Source organism: Melospiza melodia, chromosome 6 (assembly GCF_035770615.1).
Source record: "Melospiza melodia melodia isolate bMelMel2 chromosome 6, bMelMel2.pri, whole genome shotgun sequence".
Lineage (NCBI taxonomy): Eukaryota > Metazoa > Chordata > Aves > Passeriformes > Passerellidae > Melospiza > Melospiza melodia.
The window spans coordinates 27108265-27122259 of record NC_086199.1 but is presented as its reverse complement, the minus strand read 5'-3'; the positions used below and the strand labels follow the sequence as shown (position 1 = coordinate 27122259).

At 37.7% G+C, this 13995-nt stretch overlaps 1 protein-coding gene across 5 annotated transcripts in view; it reads left to right on the top strand.

The window, feature by feature from the left end:
* NUBPL (NUBP iron-sulfur cluster assembly factor, mitochondrial) overlaps nt 1–13995 on the top strand; it is a 77588-nt gene that overhangs the window by 4404 nt on the left and 59189 nt on the right. For 4 of the 5 annotated variants that reach the window (XM_063160398.1, XM_063160400.1, XM_063160402.1 and 1 more), the window contains one exon: nt 9889–9979. In XM_063160398.1, coding sequence (XP_063016468.1) covers nt 9889–9979 — 91 coding nt within the window. Of the gene's footprint in view, nt 1–358; nt 485–9888; nt 9980–13995 lie in introns of all 5 variants that reach the window. The other variant, XM_063160399.1, reaches the window with a different exon arrangement.

Sequence of the window (13995 nt, the reverse complement as noted above, 5' to 3'; positions counted from 1 at the left end):
ATAGGCTGTTGGAATAATTGGATCTCAGAGAAAAATCTGTCATGTTGAAAAGCCGAACTGTTTAAATGGTTCCTTCTAATCAAGTTTAAAACATGGCATTTGGTCTAATACTTTTGCAAAAAAAAAACCCCAAAAAACCACTCTGCAATGTGATCTGGTTTGTGAGATGGTCATTGAGTAGCTCCATGGAAACAGTGTCAACCAGTTGCACATAACTTTCTGTACCAGCTTGTGGGCTTTTAAGATGGTGTCTGATACTTCTTAAACATGCAGTTTTATGCATTTAAAAATATATTTTGATAAACTATCTCTTTGTAATTCTGACATATGCAAGTTTTGGGATTATGCCCTTTTTTAGGAGTTCTGATGTTACAATTATGTGGTGGTGTGTGAAGTTGGAGGCCAGCATCTGGTGGATGTTAAATAATGAAGAGCAGCTGGAATTGATGAAATAGCTGTGAATTGTGTGAACTGGTGCTCACAGGTTAGCAAGCTGTTGCTGTGGTGAAATGGTGTATTGATATAGTTCCAAGTTAGAAAGTATGAAATTAAAGTGGATTAAATAACTGTCTTGTTGGTTCATGCATTAATATATTTTTTCTTTTGTGGCTTATTTTCCTTAAGGTAATTAATGGCATGCATTATGTTTATGTTTAACCTTTGGGCTTGAAGTTGCTGGTTTGTTTATTTGTGTACTCACATTGATTCCAGTTCATTAATTTTGTGAGATAAGGTTTTAAAATTAAAATCTCTGTGACCTTGTTCCACACTGGAACTGTCCAGTGCTCTGAATTCTATAAATCATTGCAATTTTCAGTTTTGCAATGGTGAATGAAGTAAATAAGGAGGTTGTTTTTCAGAGCCCATTGGTGCCTCCTGCTGTATTTTATAGTGAATTTCTTTGTCCTCAGGTATGCAGCAATGGATGCCTTTATTTTACATCTGGTGACTGTTGATGGTGCCTCGCCTTGTCATGGTTTTTGTTCCTTCATTGCTGTTCTGAGCTTTTCTCTTTCAGAAGAAGCAGTAATGACTGTTAGTAGATCAGAGCTTCAGAAGGCCCCTGCAACTTCATTAACTGCCCTTATGTCTCATAAGCAAAACACAAATTGATAGAAACTGATCTTGAATTTGATGTACTGCTTGAAGGAGGAAAGAAAGGACTTGTGGAGGAAAATAGGTCACCATGACTATAAAGGTCTGTGCTTCCTTCATAGTCTATGTTACAAGTTCTATGCTTGTCACTGGTGATCTTTTTCTAAGATAAAACAGGCTAAAGACTATTGAAAACATCTGTTTTCTGGTGAGTGAGATCTGTGAAAGATGCTCTCCTTTAAGAGGAGATGGGATTAGATTGTTGCTACTTTCAGTTATTGCTGTGACATCTTATTGTTTGGTGTATCATAAGTTGGAAGATTACCAGTCAAAGCATAAAGGATTTTTTGTCCTCTTGATAAAAGAAAGCATCCTTCAATCTTTTAAAAATCTACTGTTTCTACTGATATATGTATTTTAATTTTTTTTAACATGGCAGCTTTTTCAGTTATTGTAGTGATGGCCTGAAATACTAAGCCATCAGCAGAGCCTTGGACATTGTCATGGTCACACAGTGTTGTTGGCAGAGCCAGGATTAGAATTTGAGAGTTCGAAGTCTTGCATGCTGGTGCTCAGTCTGCTTTGCGTATTTTTACCTCATGGTTACAGAGTAAATAATTCAAGACAGAAGTTCATTTAGATGCCTAGATACCATGTCCAAGACAGAGTAGTTTGGTGGATTTTTTTTTTTTTTTTTTTGTTTTTCTTTGGTTGGTTTGTTTTGTTTCTTGATTCAGAGCCAGGGAAGACAAGCCGGGCAGTCTCTTATGCCTTCCTAGTAATATTAGTTTTTTTGGTTCCCTGGGTTACCTGTTGTACATGGATTAGTTAAGAAATATATAAGCTCTTGGGTCTGTACCAAGGCCTATAAATCTATACAGTGTTCTTTTTGTGTTAAGAAATAACTTCAAGTTTTACCCTTGTGTTCTGTGTTAATTGCTTGCTTAGTTTGACAGCTGATTCTTTTCATTCTTTTGATGTACCAGCAGTCAGTTGTGCTCCCCTAGGAGCGCTTGGGAAGAATTTTTGGGTGTTGTGCCAGGACAATTCATATTCAGACTAGAATGACTATTTATGAAAGCTGCCTGGCCAGAGACAATTTATTGTAGTAGAAACAAGTTGAATTAATAGATGGCAGCAATAATAGGGTAGGGATTGCTTGTTTATGAACAGAGTATTTTAGTGAGCAAACACCAGCTGTGCATGACTAAGGATGGCACAAATCCAGTTGGGAGGCTGCATGCTTGTGCTGTCACTATGAGGCAAGCTCCCAGTCAGATTTCTTTTGGCATGCCTTTTCGTTAGGGAAGATTTACATTTTCACTATAGGATGAAATGTTTTTTGTGTTGTGAAGGACAGAGGAGGAAGCAAAACCATATGGACCGAGTTAGCATGTACGCATAAGCGAGTGGCTTCTGCCTGCGGTACTGGGGCACGTGGTGAAAGGCAGCAGTTTTCCGTATTCTGGCGTAGCGCCAGGGGTGCCTGGGTGGTGGTGCAGGCCGGGACCAAGACGGGCAATGCCCGAAGGGTGATTTTTATGCGGGGAGCGGATTTCCCTGTTTTGCCCAGCCCAGGCCGCGGTTGCTGCGCAGCGCGGGGATGGCGGCTGCGGCCGGCAGGGGGCGCGCGGGCCGCGGGCGCGGCGGGGCGGGGCGGGCGGGGCGCGGGAGCCGCGCGGGGGTCGCGCCCTGGCCTCGCCTGGTCCCCGCCGTGTGCCCGCCGCTGCCGGGCTGTCCCCGCCCTGTCCTCGCCTTGTCCCCGCCGTGTCCCCGCCGCTGCCGGGCTGTCCCCGCCGCTGCCGGGCTGTCCCCGCCGTGTGCCCGCCGCTGCCGGGCTGTCCCCGCCGTGTGCCCGCCGCTGCCGGGCTGTCCCCGCCGCTGCCGGGCTGTCCCCGCCGCTGCCGGGCTGTCCCCGCCGCTGCCGGGCTGTTCCCGCCGTGTGCCCGCCGCTGCCGGGCTGTCCCCGCCCTGTCCTCGCCTTGTCCCCGCCGTGTGCCCGCCGCTGCCGGGCTGTCCCCGCCGCTGCCGGGGTGTCCCCGCCGTGTGCCCGCCGCTGCCGGGCTGTCCCCGCCCTGTCCCCGCCGCTGCCGGGCTGTCCTCTCTTCTCTTTAGATACACCTCTCGCCTGGTTGTCTGACCGGTATCAGCACAGGCGGGGAAGAGGTCTAGTTCTCATGCCGATATGCCGATATAGTCAGTTACAGCTTAGTGATGGTGCAGGCAGGAGCCGACTCTTCGTGTCAACTCACCATGTGGTCATAAAATGAATTTTCATTTCTTCAAACCGAGTATTTAATCAAAACTCACACATTTCAAAACTACTCAAAAACCACCCAGGTTACTTTTTTTACATTCCAGCTTTTTTTTTTTTTTTTTTTTTTTTTTTTTTTTTTCCAATATTTGGCTTGTGTAATTAAATAATTTCTCCCCAGGCTAATACCTGACTGCTGCATTCATAGATGATTTTACAATGCATATACATTTCTTGCTGGTAAGGAAGAAATTCCATGTGGGAAAACAAATCTTGAAGAATTTAGGCAGCAATGGGATCCTTCACTGGGTAATCGTAGCATGAAGACAGTTTTGACTTGTTTTGTCCTCTTCCTATGCAGCTTTTCTGATTGTTTGGGTTTGATTTCTAAGCATCTTTAACTCTGTTGCATAGAGAACTATTAAGAATTTAATCACTGTAGCTAAGGCCTTCGTGCTTGTTTCTTAATGCTGGAGATGCCAGCTAGAATTGATTTATTTGCAATGATAACTTAGCTTTTAGATCAATTTGACAAAAAAGATAATAAAGCTTTAAACATTTTGGTGTTTTTCAAATAAAAATGAATAAAATTAAAAATATGTTTTGAAATAGACCTCCTAAAATATATTACTTAAATCAGATAACCGTATGCTTAATTTGAAGAAAATTTCCTTTTTTTTAAAGTCTGTTTTGAAGTTAAATACCCTTAGTCTTCAAGTCATTGAAAGATACCAGAGATACTGATGTGAGAAGTGGACCCTTTTTTATAATAATTTTACATGCTGTGAAAGTGGAGAGGCATCTTGTAGAGATGTGGTAATGCTGGGGATTCTGTTTTGGTAATTTTATTTTTCAAATGGTTCTATATTGAGTTCTTTTCCTTCAGCAGGATGGATAATGTGCAGAAAGGCCAAGCAAGGTTGAAGTACTGGTACGCAATTGTTAAGAACATTGAGTAGGAGCTAGTGCAGCCTGTTGTGGAAAAGAAGTGCTGGAGAAGTCCTGTGGCTGGCAGAAAATTGAAAACACTTCATATAAAGGACAAGTGCTTTTAAACCAGTAGCAGACTGAGTGTTTGAAGCAAGTTTGCATTTCTAGGATAGAGTGAAGAAACTGCAGTGGTATGTTTTTGGCTTTAATCCAATTTACAGCTAGGCACTTAAATAGCATGCAGCTGAAAGAGTTAGAGAATTAAGGATTAAAAGATGGCTATTCATTGTGTCAGTATGTCAAATGAGGAATCCATAGCCTATCCTGATTTTAAAGTTCCCTTTTGTCCTATGTGTTGCTGCTTGCACTTTGGGATTAGCTCTAAGTCTATAATGACATTAAAAGGGTAAATTGAGAGTCCTGGTGGTGGATTAAGAGAACCAGCTTTAAAGTCACTGGCACTTACACTTAGCAAAGCTAGAATTTCTGTCTCTGGAATGGACTGCAGCACTTCTAGTGTAGGAAATTCTTCACTGTATAGAACAATAACAGCTCATTAACCTGTGCCTTTATCCCTCCCAGGCTAAGCACCAGGGAACTGTGGTGGTTGGCAGAGTTGACTTCAAAGGAAAATGCTATCTGCTAGCATCCAGTGGGGATACATATACCCTACCAAGTATGGGCAAAAGTCTCAGAAAATATGAGCAAAGATTAAATTAATGCTGTCAAAGAGTCTTTGGATCTTTAGCAGTAACACAGGCTGTGTTGATTAACTGCTATTTATGGAAGCTTTTTGTGAACTGTTCTTTTTATTAGTCTTTAATCAGGTCTGTTGCTCAATAAAGCATTTGCAACTTGGAAACAAGTGATATCACCAGATTCTCCACTGCACACAGAATTGTGTGGAAGGGTCCTTTGTGATATGTGAATGAAACTGGTTGCATTTGGTTGAGAATTTGTTACTGGAAAATCTAATTGATTTTGTAGTCAATATTCCCTGAAAAACAGAAAGGGAACCTACATAAAGGAAGTGTAGGGAGGGATCCAACAGTTCTTAAGGAACTTAAGGCTCAAAGAGGTAAGAGGAGGAAAGATATGGATCATTTTGTCATCAGCATTAATTTATGCCACGTGAACAAGGATTATGTACAGTAACATTTGCGTGCCTAAGAGAACAAACATAATAGCAAGTCAATACTTTCTAATCTGCATAAGGAAAATAAAAGGAGGCAAAATTTATTAGTTTTTTACATCACCTCTGCCTGCCAGGACTTTGGCCTTCAACAAGTTCATTTTAGTTCTTTCCCCCAAAAGAATTACGACTAAGTTCAGAGCTTGAAAATCATTAATTTAGAACACTGCTTTCTTCCAAATCTCTGTTACTCACAGGGCAGTAGCCAGGTTCAAGGACTAAGATGAAATTTAATTAGGTAGAGAATCTTGCCAGAGAAGGTAGAGGAGAAGAACTTTTTACTGAGGTTATCTGTGCCTGTAATTTGTACACTGCACAAAATGAAGCTGTAGAATTCTCATCTCTCAGGGGTATCTGCAAGAATATCTGCTTTGTCTATTGATGTAGAATTTGGTTTTCTTGTAAATATAGAATCTGTACTTGGTGACTGTGAAAACTAGTTTTTGATCCTTCATGTAGGTGAGAGAACTTTCTAAATTAGTGTGAAAACTCACTGTATTTTTAATGGATTAAGAGCTGCAGTGATTGTGTAACTTATGGTACCTCATTAAGAATGTTTGTCAGAAATCTTTAGAGACGTCTAATGGGCAAATTAAAATTTTGCTGAGAAGAATAATGAAGTGAAGTAGAAAGAATTACTTAGTCAATGATGTAAAAGTAGAAGATAAAGAGGAGTTATAGTTCTTTATTCTTTAAAATTTTTTAATGTTCTTGAGGTCACCAGTGATCAGATGAGACCATGATATTACCAGTACTGCAGAAATAGCAAATCCTAGCAGTAGTTAGCCTGTGCTAGAGACTGTTTACCTACAGTGGGAAAACCTTAAAAGCTTTGATAAGAGGGTAAATATTGGTGAGTTTTTAAGTAGAGCTTTTGCTGACATGGAAGTACTTTTGTATTTTCATGTGCTGACAATATTTATTTCTGATTTCATGGTCTCTGCCTGCTGGAATTTTGATAAGGATCTTATGCTGCCTGAAGAAATCAATGAGACTGCATGTGTTTGTATATTTTTTCAAAGTAGCTTCCAGTGACCATGATTAAATCATATGGGAATGGTTACATTGTCACCATTTGTATCTTGTATCTTTAGTGCTTAAGCTGCAGAATTTGCAGTAAGGCAACCAAAAATAAGGTTTCTAGAAAATAGTTTCCAAGTGTAGTAAACTTGAAGATTGATTCAAACTTTCTTTCACAGCCAGACAGGTGAAGGGAAAAGGACAAATGTTAACTTGAGAACAGCTGTTTTGAACTTGATTATTGCTATACCATCTGGAGAGATGGAATGCTGTTTGTTTAATAGCACAGGAGAGAAATATGTTTATAAGGAGAAAATACAGCCATGAGGAGGTGATGGAGTTGTGTTTTCTGAGTCCTTTTCCTGCCAGAGTGCCAAGGGAGGCTCTAGCAGTGGTGTGTGCTACGCTCTGGAAAACACTTAGTACCAGGGGGACTTGTACATGCTTGGGTGTGCTTTAAGTATTGCATTTCTGTCTGTGTAATGAGGATTATTTAAGAATAAAAAGATGCACCATTGGTACGAGAGGTATATGTATATCAAAATACGTCAGAGGACCTAAGAGGAATTTTAGAGGCTTTTTTCCCCTCCTTTTTTTTTCCTAAGTTGCCTTTTTGGTTGTGCTTTTGATTCTCCATAATCTATTCCTTCTGCCCAGATAGTTTTCTTTACCTTGTGTGATGTTATGTTGTTTTCTTAGGATTTAATACAATACTTTGAAAGATGTGCTGTTTTATATGAGGTTAGGTTGTATTTATTAAAATCTAATTTAATTTTTTAATTATCAGAACTCATGCATCTGGATTATATTTCACACAGCATGAGAGGTATCTGGTAATTCTGATTAGCAGTTTCATGTGGTAGCATCCAGGTGTGTGCATATTATTTCTTCACTTGGGGATTTAAAACACTGTAAATGCTGGAAGAAATGATCTGGACTGTACTGTGCATGTCTTAAAAAATCCCTAGGTAGCTGCCATAATACTTTTCTGAGTTAATTAAACCTTTAGTAAAGGGTTATTGGCATTCTAGGGATGTTTACATACTGAAAAAGTGGGGATATTTGGGAGAAAGAAAAGCATAGCTTATTAGGCCAATGCTTTCTGTGTAAGCTGCTGCTTCTAGGCATAGTGAACTCGACTTACGTGACGTGTTGAATTGCTTAGGAAGGAAATAAACCCTGCCTTAGGCTATCTTAGATGAGGTTTTGTCAATGATTTAAAGATTTTCAGAAAGACTTTTTTCCTATAATCCTGTAGAAAGCACCAGGCTTACAGGAACATTGCTGCTTTTGTTAACATGAATCATAGAAACTTGAGAATCTGTTAATTATTCTTCTGTTTGATGACAAGAATTTAATTGAACCCTATCCATGAAAAGCAGTGCATGTCAGAAAAAGGCGCTTTTCTTACTTTTGAAGAAGTGTGTAAGTTTTTTAGAGAGATGGGCAGGTTTATTGTATTAGCTTGGTAATTTAAAGTAGTAGCTGAATTTGTAAAGTCCTCTGGGATGTTCTTCTCCCAGATGGATATATTTATTCTTTAGTTCAGGAAATTTAGTACACTTAGGTTGGATAATATAGATACAGTAGATGCAGTGCTGCTGACTCCTAGGAATGTAGTGGTGAATACCTGATTATGTGTTCAGGAGGTCATGAAGTCATTCTAATTAATTTAGGTCATCTTAAATCTTTATGCCTTTGTTCTGAAACTGGTGAGTTGTGAGATCATTGTAGTCAATCAATAGTCAGAATCCTTGCATGAGGGGGAAAATCCTCAAGAAATTCAGGGGAAGTATGTCATCAGGTTTAAAACACTTTGTGGGTTTTTAGTAATTACTTGCTTTCATTTGAGAAGGAATTAGGTGGAACAGCCTGTAGATGATGTTTTGATGGGTTTGATTAGCTGCTGACACAGATAAAGGGACTGAGTCATGAATCTTTCTAATCTGTTAAAATCTGCATTTTGTACAAGAACAGAGAAGCTTTAATAGTTTGTTTTCCGTATCTTCAGAGTCTGGCTTAAATATGGGTCTTTTAAATGGTTTTGAAATTGCAGCTTTCAGCAAGGCAAGAAGAAGAATTTGTTACAGTAACTCCTGAACTTTTGTCTGATAGTTTTCATGAGATATCATAAAGAAAAAGTGTTAAAAAAATCTACATTAAATAATCCATATAATTATATATGCTTTGCTCTGTTTTGTTAATAAAAAGTACATCAAATAACTGAATCCAAATTTGCTTGATTTTTGCACTAAAATCTTATTTTTTAAAGTACATAGTAGGTCAAATATGATAATGCTTTTTTAAACTTATCTTTCTGTATTTCCCATCAAAATTGTGATAGCAAAATGACTTTATATAAGATACCAAATTAGGAAAGCATCACCCAAAAAATGAAGTGCACACTTTGAAACACTGACAGTGGAAGTCTGATTTGGCTTTGTTGGAAAAGCTCCTCTTGCTGCTTTAACCTTTCAAACAAGCTCTTAAACATACTTGTTTGCAATTTTGCAGAATGTTGAATACAGTTAGCTTTCTATATTAGAGAAACTTGACATTCAGCACTTTAAAGGGCGTACTCTTTACTACTTAATTTGTGGAACTTAGTAATTGGTACCATGTCTTGCCATCTGTAGAAAAATAGTTTATTTTCCACAAAATATGTATGTGTATCTATTAAAAAAAGAATAGAGAAAGGAATTTTTTAAGTCTAGACTACATAGCTGAAATAATTTTTATTTAAAGTTTATTGCCTGATGTACCATATGTAGTTGAATAAGCCCATTTTTAGCATACTTTTGTGTAAATGTATTTGATTAAAATGTTATGCCTGCTTAACTAGCTTCAGAGACTTGCATTTCAGTAACTTCAAGATGTCTGCAAAAGTGTACTCTGGCCACTTAAATGGAAGATGAAAATATGTTTTTTATGTTTTTCACATTCTTTCTAATCACTAGTATGATTTAAATTGCATTCATTTGCATACGCTTACAAACCTCTACTTTTTTGCTTTTTTTTTTTTGTTTGTATGTGTGTTTTTTGTTTGTTTTTTGGGGTTTTTAACAATAAGATTTGATATCTTGTTTAAAATGTTAAGGTGTTAGTTTTGTATAAAAGTACGTGGAATAGAGAGAATGTTGTTTATAATGCTTATTAATATAAAGTCTGTGGTCTACAATTTAAGTAAGAAACTGTACAAGTAAGGATTGTCTGTGTGGAGAATCTAGCTCTTGTCAAGGCCACTGACCCAACTTGTAGGCATCGTTATATTTCATTCTTGAATTTCTGTTTAGAGAGAAAGGAAACAGTGACAACTGATGTCTCAAATCAAGTTAATAATACAGAAAGCAGGACATTTTGACAATTACTTCTTTTCACTTCTTTTTCACTTTCACAGGCAAAAGAAGTTGGTTTGCTTGATGCAGACATATATGGACCTTCAATTCCAAAGATGATGAACTTAAAAGGAAACCCAGAATTAACACCAAGTAAGTGGAAGGGATTTTTCTTGCTGTCTTTTCTGTACAGGGAGCAGCATGGTCCACTCATGGGTGCCTCCTTGGTGTGGCACAGAAAGGATGCAAACAGAAGGTGAAGACTGAGTGTATGTATGTATTTATATATTTGTTTCTATTATTGAGGTTACTTTCAAAGCTGCTATGTACAACTAGGAGCATATTCAGAGTCCTATTTTTTGTTAATCTTGGTCCATGCAGTCTCATGGATTTTTACTTGAGACTCTAGGGAAGGTTATTTATCAGTAGTTTTAAAACTGTTATGTAGTATCCTGCAATAGATAACTTTCAGTTAAAGAACAAAACCCACTAATCTAGGGAAAGAGACAATAAAAAAAAAAACAGTAAGAGAAGGATCATTACAGTAGCTTCTTTGAAATGTCGTTAAAGTGATTCTGTTTGATTTCTCTTAAGCCAAATGTGCCATGCCACTTCACTAATTTGTATTTGAAGTTGTGCATTTAGGAACACAGTGGTGGTTACTTCCCTACCAGAAGGTGAAGACAGTAGATAAAACTCCTAATTTTCCTTCTGCTTGGAAGAATTCTGGGGAAACATAAATTCAGGTAGAGCAGTCTTCAGAGAAATAAGGTGACCCAAAGTAGAAAGATCCCATCAAGTCTCTTTCCCTTTCTAACTTTCACCCAGGCCAACCAAGGATGAAAGTGAAGAATGGCTTTATCTTGATACCCTGTTCAAATGATGTTTGAGTGTAAGGCAGTGTGGTTTTTTAGGGTGGTAGGGACACTGGGGTGGTATGGTTTTTGTAATACCTTGTTTTGATTATCCTGTGAGAGAGGGCGTGTAGGTAAAATAATAAAAACATGTAACCACATGCAAAACTAATCACAGACTGTAGCAGCTGGTTGATGCATTAAAATGTACTTGGATCCTTCTGAAGAAAGTACAGACTGGCCATATGTGTTGTCAGGGAGGGATCAAGGACAGGAATCAGTTCAAACAGGACATAGAAGGGCTTCAGTGAAGTCATCAACTGCAGTGTTTGTGGGCAGCAATTGCTAGGTAAAAGGCAAGTTAAATATTCCTTCTGCTTCTTTTCATGCTATGATCTCTCTTTTTTTATCATAGAAAGGTTTGGGTTGAAAGGAGCCTTTGAAGGTCATCTAGTCCAACCCCCTGCAATGAGCAGGGACATCTTCAACTAGATCAGGTTGCTCAGGTGTCCTGATCTTGAGTGTTTCATGTCTACTACCACTCTTGGCAACCTGTTTCAGCATTTCACTAGCTTCATTGTAAAAAATTTCTTCCTTATGTCTAGTCTGAACCTACCCTCTTCTAATTTAAAACTACTACTTCTCGTCCTATTGCAACAGGCCCTGCTAAAATACTTGTCCCCATCTTTCTTACAAGTCCCCTCTAAGTAGTAAAAGGCTTCAGTGAGGTCTCCCTGGAGTCTTCCTTTGTCTAGGCTGAACAGCCATGATGCTCTCAGTGTTTCATCACAGGAGATGTGTTCCATCCTTCTCTATCTACTCTAGTGTTGTTGTAGAATGTTCATTTGTAACTCATCTTAATTTGTGTGTGTATATGAGTATTATGGTTGTTGATCTATATGTTCTCACATGCTGTAAAGCATGCAGAATGAAGCAGTGCCAGTATCTTTAAAGGTTTGTTATTAAGCTTGCAGTATCTGCAGACTTAATGCAGAAGGCTGCAGAGGCTTGCAACCTCTGAAGACTTAATGTGGCAAACTTAGGATTTCTTATATAATTAAAATTCTATCTCCTTATGATTATGCCATGTACACTGGATAAAGAAAAAGTAATGTATTTCCGTGTACTGATACCACTGCATGTGCTTGTACAGATAGCCATCAAATGGAGTACTTCCTACATTTAAGAACAGGGCTTACAAATGTAGGTTTTATTTAGATAAATTCCTAAGAGAGGAGGAGAGTACTTAGTTTTATTTATTGGATTTTTGTTATATCTTTTGAAGTCAAAAGACTGCTGAGTGATAAATAAACAAATAGCTGAGCCTTTTCATGTATCATCAGTAGGATTTGAATTCCTGATACAAATGCAAGTATTCTTGCATTCACTGGAACTTTGAACTCCACTGAGGATGAATGTCATACAGGCTGTGTTTTCCCATAACAGATTTTTTTGCTATGAGTTTTGTATTTGAAGTGCATTGTGCAGTATGAACACAAAAGGGACTATGTTGTGGTGTTCAGATCTCTCTTTTCATGATGTGACGTTGACTTTTGTCTCCCCAATTTTTCCTCGATGTCTGAAAAATGGATTAGATAATTTAGAATTCCTTGGTCATTTTGCTATGTATTTTATCAGTCCATACCTAATTTAAGTCCTTGTCTTGAGCCACAAATTGCCCAGTCTGTTTCTTATGGTTGTACAAATCAACTTGCTAGGAATGCTAGAACTTAAGACTGCATTCACTCAGATATTGAGCAGCTCAGTTTTGTTTCAGTGACTGGATTTTTCTGGTAAACAGCTGAATAGATTTCACTGTAAGCTTTGTCTTAACATGCTTCAAGCATTGTTAGAAGTGCAGAATTCAATGTAACAGAAAAAAATTGGAAGATTTCCCTGAACCAAAACTTCTGCTGTTGTCTTGTAAGCACTAACATTTTGATCACTGAAATACATTCTTTCTACTTCTGTGTGTAATGCACAAGTAAATATCAGAATTTAAAGAACATACCCTTTTTACAACAGACAGAAAAATGAATTTGTATATTTCAAAAGCTTGACAGATGACACAAGTCTGCTGAGAAAGACAGTAGTTTGGTATGAATAACAAGATAGAATTTGTATTTCAGGGATATTGTTCACTACTCTGTGTATTTTTAACTATTGAGTTGATGAAACTGATGAGTAACAGCAAGAGAAGTACTGTAAAATATGGTTTATTTGCAAAGTAGGAATGACATAGGAAACTTTAATTAAAGTTTAATCAAGGATTCCTTTAATGAGTGACAGATGGGATAAGCTTGCAGAGAAGTGATCAATCATAGGTGTGTGTATATATATGGTACATATAGAGGTGTATATAAATATATTGATATAAAAACATGTGTGACTCTTGTATTTTTCTATAATAAGGTTTAGTGTTATCATCTGGTTTGTTACTATATTTTCAAGAGTAAAACAAACTCTGAGGAAATACTGCATACCAACTGAGAGAGCCCAGGCAGTTCTGTGTTACAGAAATGCATAAACTATGTCTACATAACAATAAGTCAGTTAAAGACATTTTTCATAACATAGCAGTAAAAAAAAAAGTTTAAATCTTAATACTTTCTTCAGTGTGAGGCATGGATTTGAAAATGAATCTGTAATCCTGGGAGAGCACTTCTGCAATCTTTGATTTCTGTTTCCTCTCTCATGAAAAGGGATTAAGGATGCCCAGTACCATACAAAATAAGTCCATGCAGGAGTTATTACTTCTGAATAGAAGCTATTATGGTCATGCTGTAATTTAAGCATTCAAAATGAATTGAGGGTTCTTAGTGAGGAGTCTGTATAAATGGAAGATACTACATTAATTTAATTTTGCAAACTGTAGTACATTGAAAAGTCTGCTAACATTTAATAGGCCGTCATTCAAAATACTTTAAATGGTCAGGGAAATGTTGGTTAATAAGTTCAACACTGAATTTAATTAGCTAATGGAGGATTATCTAACTATGGAATTAATATTACCATCAGCTACAATATATATATGCAAGGCAATGCTAATAGCATAAGTTACAGAAGTATTACTTTTTTTCTTTCCCTAAGTAATTTAGTTAAAAGCAGTTTTCTGGCTTATTGAATCGCATGATTTCATTTTTTTCCTTTTAAATCTGCCATTTAAACTAGATGTCAGAGGGTAAAAACTATTATATTGCCAAAAACATTTGCCATTTTGCCAGATAAATAAAGTTTCTTTATTTAGTTTGTTTACGAAATCTTTGACAGGTGACTCTACTTTTAGTATTTCAAAACTTTATTGCCATTTTATGA